This window comes from Anthonomus grandis, chromosome 6 (genome assembly GCF_022605725.1).
Source record: "Anthonomus grandis grandis chromosome 6, icAntGran1.3, whole genome shotgun sequence".
Classification (NCBI taxonomy): Eukaryota; Metazoa; Arthropoda; class Insecta; order Coleoptera; family Curculionidae; genus Anthonomus; species Anthonomus grandis.
In genome coordinates this window covers 28258634-28274244 of record NC_065551.1, presented here as the reverse complement: position 1 = coordinate 28274244, position 15611 = coordinate 28258634, and the positions used below count along the sequence as shown (strand labels likewise).

Here is a 15611-nt window from a genome sequence, read left to right as displayed (position 1 = left end):
TAAATTGTTTATTAGATTTATATCCTCTGTTCACATCATATTACTTGCTCCTTATTTATTTCTATAAGTAGCGTTTGTTTAAGTTTATATGTCAAACATTACTGTGTTTTTTAAAACAAAACAGTTTTCTAAGGCAAAACAATTATGTCACTTTATATAACATTATAAGCAATTTTTCTTTAGAGTATGTGCAAATTGCTACTTAACTCCAATCTAGACCTCACTGCATATTAGTGCACATATTACATTATAAATAAATCTCTAAAGCTGCTAGAGTCTATTAAACGTAGTATTAAAAATTTAAGTCACAGTAACTATATTAAAATATTGGGCTTTGCCTTTGTCAGAAGCCGCTTAAAGTAGGTCTCCTTTGTCTGAAATCCAAACTCTAAAATACATATTCACAGACTGAAAAGAGTGCAGTTAAAAATTTGCACGTAAATTTAAAAAGAGTCTACAATAATCGAGAATTTCATTAAAAGACAAGGTAAAAGAAAGCAGATAGACTTACTGTACCATCTCAAAATGCACGTTCTCTTCTATCCAAACTTTCTCTGTACCTTTTAATAGGACAAACTACGCTAAAAAAACCATTTAATTCCTGAACGTTAAAACTAAGCATTGACCTACATAGCCTTAATTTTTTTAACCTTTAAAGCCCTTATCAGGCCTTTATTTATAAACTAAGTTGATTATTTAAGTTGTTGTTGCTTAATATTAATTTTTATCACTTGAGCTTATATTTAGAAACTCACATAATTTTGTATTGGGCTTGGCCTGTTAATAAGGAAATTCATAATTTTGGTAGCACAATGATCTTAAACTCAATAAAATAATAAAATGTTAATCATGTCCACTAAAATTATGCGAAAGTTAAACTATAATTGCATTATCAGAACCTTTTTGCATTATACATACAAATTTAGCTTTTTGGGTTTTATTAAAAAAATAATAAATAAATAAGGAATGTCCTTATTAAAAAATTACAATAAAATGTATAGCTATTTAACATAACTAAAGTTTTCTAGGTTTATCTCAGTATAAAAAAAATTCTGAAACTTACTATAAAATTTTAGAGCGTTATAAGTAAAATTTCTTATAAAGATCGAGGTAAGATGTCGAGGCATTTTTAAAAAGTTATTTCTTACAGGAAGCAACCGTATATCAGCTCTAAAAACTAATTTTGAACTTAAATAGTCTGAGAGAGATGTTTTTAATATTTTGGGAATGAACCCTGACATTAAATATGAAATTATTTTTTTTATACTGAAGGATATTTTTCTTATACTGGAGAATACCTGATCATGTTTTTTTAAGCTGTTTATAAGTCTAACACAATTATTCTGGATGACTTGCATGCGAAATTTTTCTCAAAATAGTATAAAACCAGACAATATGATCAAGCAGGAGAGATAACATATGCTTCACATAACTTTTTTCTTACGTTATAGTTTAAGATATGCTTATTTTCATACAAAATTTCAAATGTTAGATATGTCTTTTTCTATAGATTAGACAAATGACCAATAAACATAAGGTTACTCTCAAATATCACTTCCAGGCTTTTGGCAGATTCCGTATAGTCTAGAGGTTGACCATTGATATTAAATGCAAGTCATTCCTTTAAAAAACTCTAGACAACTTTTAGATCAAACTTAATCACTTGGGTTTTGGTATTATTAATCTTATTATTCATTATAGAAAGTATAGCAGTGTGCTTATAAAAATAAAATAACTAAGCTAGGGTCAATTGTACATAACAAAAATAACAACGATCCCAAGATGAAGCCCTGGGGTACTCCTAAAAACATAAGACCCACAGCAAACTTTCCAAAGCAGGTTCTTGACAACTTGACGGTTGTCCCCCTTTAATCATTTTACTTATTACCATTTTTTTAAATAACTTTGAAAAAATGATATAGCAGTTCCATTCATACAAAAAAAAATTAACTTTACACACAGCAATTCATGGTCAATACACTAAAATGTACGAGAAAAATATAGCAGTATTGAAATAGCTAATTCAGTTTCATACCCCTAATAATGAAATCATGTATGTATGAGAGACCCGCACCGGAATCATGTCGAAACCCAAATTTAGTGACAGGTAAAAGGTTACATTAGGTTACATACAAAAATAGTTGCTGATGAGTAACCCTCTCCAGGATTTTGAAATGGAAAAATGAAGACGCCAACTTCCAAGCATATATTAATTATATGACTTATATGATTTAAAATAACTAAAAGACTTAGTTTAATCATAGTTAAAGAGACGTTCTCTATGCTAGCAGCATTTAATCCCATAGCAGAAATAATTTTACTTATCTCAGCTAAGGTTGGTATAACGTGTAAAGTTATAACGTGATGCGTATGCAACTGTATGCTTGAAAATTACTATTATTGGTTTGAGTACCAAAGAAACTCGTCAGAAAATAATTATTTATAATATACAGGGTCCTGCAAAACTTGCTGCACCTTGAATCTGTCCTCTAGATAGGTCATAAGTTGCTCCTAGCCTTTTCCAAATAGTCCAAATATTCTGCGAATTCACAAATCGAAGATATGTAGCTTTTTGTTGTCTTACGTTTCTGTAGAGTTCTTTGTATGAATTCCAATTATTAAGAAATTTGTTTATTTTATATTTTTTTAATGCCTTATCTTGTATTTGAAAAATTTGCTTTAGAATAAGCCAACTGTTTTGACAGGAGCATAATTATTAAGTTAGAATTTGAAAACTTTATTTTGTCAGCTGTGCAAGACATATAAAAAATACTATCCTAGTTAATTCTGAATACATCCTTAAAAAAAGGCTCATTATTAAAATGTTAAAAACTTCTGTAAATGTATATTCTCTGAGTTGATTTATTGTATTAAAATATAAATACGCGATTAAAATACAAATTTTAAAAGACTCAAAATGTAAATTTAATCCTATATAAAGAAATAATTGATCACTGGTGCTCTAAAATAATTTATTTCTTTTTGATATTCAAAAAAAGGAAAGATCCAAGGCATAAACCTACTCAACAAAATAATAACCCAACATTTATCAAGTAGGGTCACCATCAACAAGGCTTTAAGCAGGCTATATTCATACCGCGAGAAATCATCGAGTCCATAAAATTCCATAGAATTCTACAAACCTGCATTCCTCTGCTTTATTGACCTAATTCAAGCATTTGATAGAGTGCAACTAAAGGTCGGCTAAAAATTCTGCAAGAACGGAAAACCAACAATAATATAATTCAGGTGATAAAGCAACTTAATACCTAAAACAGTAGTAAGAATACAGTCAAGCATCTCAACCACAAAAGAAGTGCAGATATCGACTGCTACCGTTAGCTAAACTAGGTCGCAAAGAAATATAACAGAAAATCTGGATACCGAATATTATAAGGAAAAAAGAAGGAGTTATTTAAAATCACGTATATGTACTAAATATTGTTTATGGGCACATAAAAGCAGTCAGAAACTTCTATAAACATTAGTACAAATTTAAGTAATAAAGTGTCCCCGTTGCACTCAAAGTATGACTGTATAACGAGCTCGTTGCTCCTACGATAAATAATGTTAAGACTGCGAAAAGTCATTACGTGCTCGTCATCAGGGGAAATCTACCTTTTGAAATTTCCAGAACATTAATCAGGGACCCGCGTAGTCCGTATATAAACCATGCTACGAAATTCGAACCGCTAATTTGCCGCACTCTCGAATGAATAACCGCAGCCACGGCACGCTCTGTCACCGCGCTCCGTGGGGATTCACCCGTCTACCCCCAAGCATAGTTCCCGAGATTTCCAGGTTTATAACTAAGGGGTTGAATCATCAATTTTTCCTGGCTAAAAAGTACACTATTTTATATAACCTGAAATTAAAGAACACTAGAAAAGTTAACTGGCTTGAGCTATCAGCTAAAAAGTTTTAAAAGAAAAAAATGTTGCGTTCTAGATTGACACCATGCAAATAAAATAAAATAATATTATAAAAAAAATAGCAAAATCAACGTTTTTTAAAAAGTGAATTAAAGAAATAAAGAAATCCTAATCATATCCATTAAAGTTATGACAAATATAAACATTTATGAATTACCTATCCAAACTTTACTAGATATAGAGATTATAGAAATTATATGTATGTATTATTATAATATTACAGAGATACAAAAGAGGTAAAAAAGAAATAATGATGTTTCATTGCCGCATCCCAAAAACTAGATGTTAACCTACATGACTTATAATGGCTTTTAACTGGGTCAATAAAATTATGAATTCAAATCAATAGTTAAAATTACAATTATTTAATTAAACGGAAGGTACTAGTACTTAGAAACTAAAATTTGATAGATGATATAAAAACTTTGACTAGCTACATGATTTAAAAAAAATAATTTAAAAAATAAGTGACGTTTGTACAGATCTTACTCAAATCTAGAATTGTACTATAAAGAGCCACTTAAGCCTATGGTAGTAGTAGTATTTTTATAGTAGTAAGTAGGTATTTTTATATGAAATAATCCAGTAATAAATGTTAGTATTTGATATTTTTATTTCGTTAAATAAATTAGGATTTATTAAACTATTAATAGAATGGTATAGAAAACAACACTATTTACCAAATATTTCTTTAGTATCTCCATAATATATTTGCCTGGTATGTTATTTATATGTAGATATATAAATCTTTATTAATGCAGCATGCTAATTCATTTATTTTGTAAATATTTAATTATGATAAGAATAGTAAAAGGAATCAACATCCACGTAATGTGCAAATTTCTAACATTTACTTTTCTTACATTAACATTTTAGAACTTGAGTCTTAGTTCTAACTTAAAATCTAAATTATCATCACTGAACCGCAAATTAGCTGGAAAAGCTCTAAAACTGATTGGCTTAACTCAATAGACCATAGATAATGGGATAGCAATCATTGGTGGTTTGTAGAATTGGTTACATTGGTTTGTGGTGGTTTCTAAACATAGACATCACTTATATCGTAGACTTAAATTTCATATAGGAAATCCGTACGCTCAACGGTTAATTTAAAATTAGAATAGCACTGAATATGATTTAAAACAAAAAGAACTGCATTTATAGTTACTACAAATGAAAGTAATACTAACTGACTCTAGACATAATGTTTTCATTTCTGCTATTAATATTTAAAATTTATAATATTTCCATATTAGAATATTTGAATTTGGAAGGAGTAAAGTCAAAATGTGTACTCTTGAAGACATTCTTAACATAAATATTTAATTTTAATATTATGGCCGATGGGTGAATTTAAAAGCAAAAACTTAGTTGAAATTAGTGAAAAATTATTACGAGAAATGTAGTTACAAATTATTTATTATAAAATTACTAATAGAAATTAAATTTTAAATTATAATTGGCTGTTAAGAAATTAAAGTAAATTATAATTTTTATTTCCCAAAAAAATATGTCTAAGTTTATTTATTCATTAATATGGAGTATCAAGATTTAAAAGAACCCTAAAATTCTTTAAATTATATATTCTGAATATTCTAATTATATATTTGTAGAACATTTCTACCATATTTTTGCATTAGCCTTAAACATGGTTTCCTAATATGCAAGTTGGGGAGATAAAGATAATATCCAAAATCACAGCAACACAAATTCCTCTCGGCGATTTTGAAGTCTGAAATTTACATTTTAATGCCCTTTTCTTTTTTTTTCACTTATTATAGCTGTTTATACTCCTTTCAAGAGAGTTTAAATTAATAAATAATTTTATCCAGGTAATTCGGCAGTAAAATATAGGTATTTCTTTTCCATTATATAATATGAAAATAGACCGATTTAGTGCGGAAAAAAAACAATTCTGAATATGGTTTCGAACTTCGAGACATCCTTTTGTTTTTCAAATTTTCACAAGTAATACAATAAAGTGCAAAAACTCTTTGCCAAAAGGATCCAGGAGCAAAAAAGGCTGGAAAAAACTTCGTAGTGCCCTAGAACTGGAAAAAACTAACAGTATTGGAGAGAAACTGGGTATAGAATATAAAACTGTTACCAGTATTTGATAAAAAACATTAGTATGATATATACAATATATAAAAACATAACGAAATAAATACGTGTGCGTTGCCATATTTCACCTTTAAGCAACTCTATGCGTAATGATCGATTACCCACCTGTATAAATATAAATCCTTAAAATTAGTTCCTATAAATCAGCTTGAAGACCATGCTAATAATGAACAGACCAAGCATTCTTGTATAATACATATTTTGATTACAACGGATTATCTCTAATATCAGAACATATACTAATACCTGAACCTTTCAAGAGCACTCATGAAATTATCAAACCTCCTTTAGTATATCTAAATTATTTAAAATACTTTTTTCAAAATTTAAACTCGACTTGATAATTATTCCTGTGTTAGGTTCTCTTCTATTCTCGACGCCTCTATATAGTTCTTAATAATAAAGGTCATATAGACGCAGTATAAACCGTTTTCAGCAAAGCATTTGAACAAATTGAATGCAATTTCTGATAAAGTTGCCTCTATTTCATTAAATGGATTGACCGAATGGAACATGAAATTTGCTCAATTACTGATAAAGCTGTTACTTAAAAAGTTTACTATTTTACTAGACAAAATTTCTTTATTTATTCCGATTAACCAGATTTCATTGGGCCAAAGTATTTTCTACTTTGTCTGACTTATTGAAGTCTATTTGAAAGATACAGGGTGTTCAAAAATTACGCGTCAGGATTTCGATGGGCGATTCTACATGAAAAATTAATGCCACAAACTTTTATACAATTTTTTTTAAAACTCAAAATGAAGGACTATACAGGGTGTTAAAAAAATATTTTTTTTCTTATTATTTTTTACAATACTTTTTCTAGTATTCTGATTTTTGCCAAATTTTGCATGCATGTTACTAGTGTTTCTTTATATGGACCCTATTCATTTGATGCTAGTCATCAATGACAAAAGGCTTAAGCTGTCCTTTACCTTAGAAAAATGACTAAATGACTGATTTTCTTTAATCTTTTTATAAATTTAGAAAAGAGTAGAATTAACGGTTTTTGAGGAAAACAACTTTAAAGATTAACCGTACCCTTAATAATTAAAAATTCGTATTTTCAAAATTAACACAGTAAACCTTGAAAACATACATTGCTAAAGGGTAATTTGTTAACTAAAATAACTATTTACAATAACACACCTAATTTAATTTTAAACTAATACTTTCATAAAAAAAATAGAAATATTGCCCTTCCATTTCAATACATAAATTAATTCTTCTTTGAAAGTTCCAATGAATCCTAGAGAATATGCCTGTTCAAAAAAATCCTCACGGTTATTTACAGGAACCTAGTAAACGCCAGTTTTCAGGTAACTTCAAGAGAAAATTCCATAGCGTTTAGATCTGACAATCTGGGAGACCATTGCACAAACCCACCGCGTCCAATCCATCTTTCACGGAAATTTTGATTTAAATGTTTTCTCACTGCTCCGCTAAAATGGGGTGGAGCGCCGTTTTATAGCAGCCATATTTCACGCCTTATTTGAAAAAGAACATCATCTAGTAGATTGGGCAACTCATTTCCTAAAAAGTTTAAGTAGACCTCACCATTTAGCCTTTGTAGGAAAAAATACCAAATGTATAAGTATTATTGCTAAAGTATTCTAGATACATTCAGTCGCAATTAAAGATTTTTAATTATTAATCATAATCAACATAAAAATCCTTTAATATTTAATTAATTTTCTATTAAAGTGCGACCAAAGCGAAACTCAAATTTTACATCAAATTGAGCCAGACTTCTTGACAAAGCCCTCATTACCAAATCGTCGTAATAATTTAAGCACCATTTCATAAACTTTATACAGAATTATAATTTCAGAAACCATCAGCGGCGCACAAAATCATCAACTAAAACAATTCAACGAACAACATAATCTTAATGAAATCTTACACGCCTAGCAAACAAACGTGTTTATATACTTACGTGCCAGTGACGGGCGGAAATGTATTGCTTTCTGGTAGCTCTGGATAGCTTCGTCGAGCTTTTGTTCGCTTTGTAGCAGCACGGCCCTGGAACAATAGAATGGATATTAAGTTCGATTGTTTTGTGTGTCACCATCTCGGTCAATGGCGTGAATGTGGGACGAAAGGGACGGGATGAACAATAGAATATTATTAGCTTGTCTGGATTAGATCATGTTGTATTGACAGTTATTGTATTTACATTAATGTAAGTAAGGCTTTATTAACTCGAGTTAATAGCTCATCAAATTTTGTGATTATTAAGGCAGTAATTATATTTTGACTAAAATTCATGATTAACTATTTTATAGGCATAATTTTGCCTAATCTACTGACGTATAAGTTTACATGATAATTCCATAAAATTTTATTTTTAAAATGCCTGTGGAATTTCATAAAACTTTAAATTTATTAATATATGAAGTTGCATGGATTAATTATAAATATTTTAGCACTCAAATTAATTTTAACGGATAGTACGCAAATTATTTATGGTAAAATTACTGTTTTCAGGGGAAATAATTTGTTTAATGCAAACTGAATATGGGATGTAGGGTTACGTTATAGAGGTAGCACTTTTACATCGAGCGTCATAGACGGAATATGGTTCTTGATAACTGGCCTTCATAAAATTTCTAACTAGGACTTATGACTCCAAGGCCACTTCATTATCTATAAGTTAAACTAAGTGTGGATAAACGAATATTTTAAAAATTTCACCAAATAACTTCGTATAAACGAATTCTCAAGTAGTGGGGACATCGCGTATCCTAGAGGAGTAAAATTACATCCAAAATAAGAGGAATCAAGATTGATAAAAAATTCAGAGATTGGAGGGACACAAAGTCAATGGTCTTAAATTATGTTTATTTTTTAAAAAACGATTACCCGTGTTTCGCCTTAAGGTATCGTCGAATTGGTATAGCTATTGGATTTACACCACAAACATTTAAGTTAAAACAAAAATAAATACATATAAAAAATAAAATAATAAATACATAATAAGAAATAATGCTGACGTTCACATTAAATCCGGTGTCAAATTTCCGAATTTTTATTTTTAAGAGGTCTCTTTGAGAAAAATCGACTACATTTTTGAAGATTGATCAATCTTATGGAAAATCACAGAAAGAACAGGGAAACTACGGCATTAAAGATTTATAAGATATCTCAACATAGAGTGTGCAGAGTCCCCGAGAAGATAAATACTCCTGTATGGAATGTGAAATATATGTATGAAAGACACAACGAAATTAATTGGGCGTATTCGTTTACCCATTTTTAAGAAGTGTAGTATAAGCAGACACTCCCTTCTTAGACAGAATGTTACTCCTTTGATCCACTTGATCATATCATACAAATATATGTAAAAACAGCCGACAAAGATAGACAGAAAGACACGTATAAGAAATCAGATCATACATCATTTCATTAACATAACAAAAAGATTCAGAAGCTTAATTACATCAGAGGAAACCTATCCCTAAGCCGACTCTCAATGAAATCAGAGACCAGTGATAGGTACCTAGGTAAGTAACCAAATTAAAATATATGGAGCAGAAAACTAACAAAACAAACTGAGATAAAGATGGGCATCTTACACAATGGGAAGATAAATATTAAAATAAGTGCACGATATCGTCTCACCGCTTTTGTTCAATATTAGCTCTAAACAAATCTTCAGAAAAACATTGGGAGAAGTTTCAAATAGTGTTAAGTTGAACAAAGGGATAACCAATAATATTAGATATGTCTATAATACAATTATTATATAAAATAGTTCAGGAGCTCAACAACTATGTTTAGATATACCAATAAACCTTAATTGACCTTGTGTTCCATTTGATAGGAGGCTGCACAAGTAACAACTTTATAATTAACATTTTTTTTTGATTGACGCTATTTTAAATTTGCCCTTAAACCTTTAAGTAAATTACATTCTGTTTTCAGGCTTTTTACCCATACCCGAATTCAGTGTCGAAATCTAGTTTATTCCACGATTTTATTTTAGTCAATATTTCTGGACTGATTTGTCGCCACTGAATTTTCGACAGGTTTGATGCTGATTTTGAAGTTTAATTCTAACCTATTTTACCCTTGTGTTTCCCCCGTTTTACCACAATTCAAATGTAAATATGGAAGGGTACTAAATGTCTCCCCTTTATTAAATATTGTACGTCCTACATTTAGTGGCGTGTTATTTGCAATCTAAAACGTTGTTTTAATTTGTGACAATGTTTTTTCCACAATGTAAAACTTCTGTGCTCCTAACTGATAAGGGAGTACATTTTTAATTTTAACTTCATTTCTACTATATAAAAAGACACATTCAGTTAGATGATGGCGCATATGCCGGAAGCTCTCTGCTACGACATAAATAAATGAATACTTTCCTCCGACTAAATTTGATTTGATTATGTCGTATTATTTCAAATAACTGCAATGCCTGTCAGAGACTCGCAAAGACTTGCTATAAGTCAACAATTAGAAAAACTGGAGCAGAGGCATAGACCACAATAAAAGCCACCTTGAAGAAAATCAAATGCTTTTTTTTACCACAACACCCAGATAGAAGTGATTCAGAGAGTAGGCAAAACCATAGAAATGATCTGCATCGTATAGATACAGAAGCTTAAATACTTCGGATATATATTGATGATATACTATCGGATATCATGAGGCATACTAAGTACCATATGAGTAAGGTACAGTTATTATTGCAAGAACCAATCGACGTAAAGAGGGGACTGGGAAGAAGACGATATTCATGGATGTATAACTTATAACAATAGATCGGACTAACATAGACCGAACTATTTAAGAAAATCAAAATCTGAAATGGATAAAGCAAGGGATAAAGAAAAAATAATAAAATAAATTTTATATCAGCGATAAAAACACTTAGCGTGTGGAAGTGGAAGGTTGCTATGTACAGAATTCTTGGTCAAATTATTTAATTGGTTAAGTACCGTCTATAGATTACATATAATGTTGTAATCTTTAGACGGTGGTCAAGTTTTTTGGAGCTATTGGTTTTATATATTATCTTTTACTTACACTTATCTGTTGATCAGCAGAATTCTTTTTATGAACATCACATATTGCTAATTTTTACCCCCTAATAATTGGGGGTAACTAGATGCCATGTACATAGATAAAATCTTTCACTAGATTGGTATACTATATACTTAAGTGTTTGTTTGCTATGTTGCGTTAATTTGTACCTCATTGTAATTTTCTATGACCTCTTATTACTGTATATATAATAAAACATATGAATTTAACTCTTAAAAATTTTATTAGTATTATAAACATAGTATAGGTACCCGGATAACCATCCAGTCAACTATCGGTGAACATTTTTTACACCTTATTTACTTTGCAAATTAAAAAAAAATAATTTCAAATTTTAACAATAACTTAAAAAAACCAAATTAAGAAATGTCATAAAAGTACAAGCTTCATCGAAGGTGAGTTAAAAAGATATTCATATCTGAAAACTGAAAAGGTACCCGGGTACCTTTCCAGTCACATAAGGGTTAACCCTTCTAAGAGAAAAAAAAACACCTTCTAAGGACGGCGTGGGTACCCGGGTACCTACTATGTATTTTATATAGAGCCGTGGCTTTTTCTGTGAATTTCTACCCTTAATTATAAACATGCACATCTGTGTGTGTTTTTCCCTATCTCTGGCGCCTTGGACTGTTTATGTATTTGCACAAGATCAGTTCATAATCGTCAGTAACGCGTTGTACCTACTTGAGTAGAGTTTGAATTACGTTAAATCTAAAGTATTTTTTATACGTTAAAATGTCGGATAGTGAGGCCGGTCCTAATCGAAGCGATAGTGCAAATGGAAGATGGCGGAAGACAAGGTAAAACAAATATATTTATTATTTTTACATAATAGGTAAAATGTCAAAGTTAATACAGAGTACAAAAGGAGGTAAATTAAATAATAATAGGAATATTATAATAGGTTGACCTATTTGGAATTAGAAGAAGCCTTAAAACACCTAAGTGATGAAGAAGAAGAGCCATTTATTGCTTCTGATGAAGAGGAGTATATTCCACAACTGTCAGATGGAGAGGGCGAGGATTCTGATGTTGAAAACGATCCTGTTGTAGAGCTAGAAGATTCGGAGTCTGATGATGATGATGACTTTCATCCAGATTTAGCTTCACAATTCCATTGGACTAGTAAAGATGGCACTCAGTGAAATGACTCACCTACACCACAACGACAAACGGTAGGTCGAAATATTTTGCGTGAAAAAAGTGGTGCACCAGCCTTAAGTCATTTATATACGCCCAAAGACATTTTCAAAACTATTATATCCCCAGAAATGTGTACCCTGATTCTAAAATATAGCAATAAAAAAGGGAATAGAGTTACGGAGGAATATAACCAAAGGTTATTGGCAATAACTAAGCCGCCGAAAACATTTCCAAAAGTATTTATTTCATTTACTGATGTAGAACTAGATGCATTTTTCGGAATTCTAATTACTGTTGGTTTACATAGGTTCAATAAAGAACATATTTCTGAAATATGGAAGATGGATCCGCTCCCTTTGTTTCGCGCAGCTATGCCTCGTGATCGCTTCAAAATGTTTCTAAGATTTATTCGGTTTGATGACCAGAATACGCGTATAGAATGTGCAAAGACAGATAAAGCAGCTCCAATTCGAGATATCTGGATTATGCTGAATTTAAATTTGGTAAAAAATTATCGGCCAACAGAGTGTATTACAGTAGATGAACAATTATTTCCATATAGAGGACACACTAAGTTTACCCAGTACATTCCCTCGAAACCAGCGAAATATGGAATAAAGGTTTTTTGGGCTTGTGATGCGATAAATTCCTTTCCTCTAAAGGGTCAGCTATATACCGGAAAACCACCAGGTGGTGAACGTCTGGAAAATATTGGTGAGAGAACAGTATTGGACTTACGAGTAGTTGCACAATATAAGGGATCAGGAAGAAATATCACAACAGGCAATTTTTTTACAAGTTTGCAACTTGCTCGTACTTTAAATTCATGGAACATGACTTTAGTAGGTACAGTTAGAAAAAATAAAACGTTTTTACCTTCCAATATGCAAGCACAAAAAGATAGAGCCATAAATTCAACCATTTTTGCATTCAACAAAGATGCTACATTGTGCTCTTATGTTCCAAAAAAAAACAAGGCAGTGATTTTTTTATCAACTATGCACACAACAGGCGAAGTAGATAATACTTCTGTTGCAAATGCTATGTAAATATACTGTCAAAGGTAGAACAAATCGCTGGCCATTAGCATTTTTTTTCAACATAATTGACGTTGCTAGTTTAGCTTCTTATTGTACAAGGAACCTAATCCTTCTTTCAAAGCTACTGATCAACGTCGGCGATTTTTAAAAGATCTTGGTAATGAGCTGTGTTTGTCAAGTGTCCAAATAAGATCCCAAATTCCAAAAGTTGTCGGTAATCATTTTACTCGTCAGGCTATAGAAATGGTACTTCATCGGCGAATGCCCGTTCCTTTAGATAATCCAGTTAGAGAACAAGCAGTTTGTGAACGAGATGCATCTGGACGTGTAATCTTGATTCTTTTCTCTTACTTTATTCATAAGAAATATTTTTAGGAGATTATTGAACATATTAAATTGTTTTTCATTAACTTTAGGTTTGACACAATGCTCCAGTTTTTGGGCTTTTCCTTTAGCAATGTTGATTAGTCGTTTATTGAATATCAAAAAAAAAACAGTAAACTTTAAAACAAGAAAAGGTAACCGAATGAATTAAAAATATAGACTTAACATATTACATTACGAAAAAATTATGATTTTTATTCCTTGACTTAATATTAATAACATAAGCCTATTCTTAAATTACTTAATATTTAAAACTTTTAACTTATTAGGAATTGTATTGCGTAATTTAAAGTCATTATAGACAAAGCTGTTCGACGGCGTGGTATAATAAAAATTACGAATCGGGCATATATGTATCGTCGTACTCTGACCATGAAAAACATTGTTGCATGTCAGTAATTTGAGAAGCAAATTGTGCTTATGAAAAACTCCCGATTTTATCACTAACACGGTCATATTTTCTTAAGCCAAAAATAGAGGTCTTGTACAGAAAACTAAAGAATCACACAAACCTTTTAAAAGTTGTTACAATAGATATCTTTACTACGATATAAGAAAAGATACGCTTTTTGAGTAATTTTGGTAACGTGGTTTCTGAATCTCATCTTAGTGTCCAACTACGTACCAAAAATCTGTGGTTCTCACACTTTTATTAATATATGTATTACACCGTAAAAATATAAAAAAAAGTCGCTGAAAAAATTTTTTAGTTGTCCTTTGTTTAAAGGTTTATCCCGGAAAATAAATAATAGCTAAAGCTTTTCTAAAGGTTTCGGACCCCAGAAAGCTAATATTAAACCCCTTAATATTTTCAGTTTTCTTCTTGTAAATATCAAATAATTGGCAAAAACAAAGATATAGAAATTTATATATATATATTTTATTACTGCCATACTTAAATTAATATAGTAAAGAAAAACTTCTCATACGCAGTATTTTTTAATTAAACTTAAATAATAAAATATGTAAAAATAAAAACCATAATTAACTGCAATGCTTTATTACAGTAAGTGATGACTCTTCTTACTAACGAGATTGAAAAAGATTAAATTCAGGTTACCATGTAAAGTAAGTGAACAACTTTCTGTTTAAAGAGCATCCAACTTTTCAACGAATAACAAAATCTAGGACAAAGAATGCATAATTCAAGCAGAAAAGATAGTAGGGCTTGTTAAATTATGAAAATTTAAAGCTCTGGTATTACATTAATTATGAGATATATATTATAGCTAAGTTGAACTCAAAAAGTTAAAAAAATATGTAAACAAAGTTATAAAAACGATAGCTTATTAAATATGCTTCATTATTATAAAACGTGTTAAGTTTTTTCAGTTTTATAATTAAACAAAGTTAGCCCGTATCCATATAGCAAAAAATTGGTTTCATTTAATAGCTAAAAACTTCTAGAGGAAAAGTTTAACAGGAATCTACTGAATAATGCATATTGCTCGCCATCCGACACTATTATACCCCAAAACATGTAATTTAAATTTCCTTTTTGCCTAACAACCCGCTATTGTTAGCCGCAAATAAAAACGGGAAGAAAAGACGTTTTGCTTTGAAAAACTTTACAAAGGAAAATTTATTTGAACGGTCTGAAATTAATTCTGTTGCCGATCGTTAATGGATTTTTGAATGGCAGTCGTTTTATATTTTAAGCATGATTAATAACGCCTTAACCTGAAGTTTAAATTAATTAATTAATGTCAAGTTTTCTAAATTTTCTACGGGGAGTTTTTGGATTAAGTATATATTAATCTTTTCATATTTTTTATATAAAACATCTTACTTAGTCTCCAAATATTTATATTTATATTTACTGTAACATTAAAGTTATCATTGCAATAGCACAAAAAGTAAGCGACATAAAGTACAATACCGCATTACAGCAATAGCAATTATTACCATCTCGAGTCATTCTCTCCCCCTTGTTCTC

General features: G+C 30.3%; 1 protein-coding gene across 1 annotated transcript in view; it reads right to left on the bottom strand.

Moving 5' to 3' along the window:
* The window catches only part of LOC126737615 (protein O-mannosyl-transferase TMTC2-like), a 251233-nt gene that overhangs the window by 106781 nt on the left and 128841 nt on the right, over positions 1–15611 (bottom strand). Inside the window, exon 7 of the mRNA XM_050442592.1 lies at positions 7996–8081. Within this exon, the coding sequence (XP_050298549.1) occupies positions 7996–8081 (86 nt within the window). The remainder of the gene's footprint in view (positions 1–7995; positions 8082–15611) is intronic.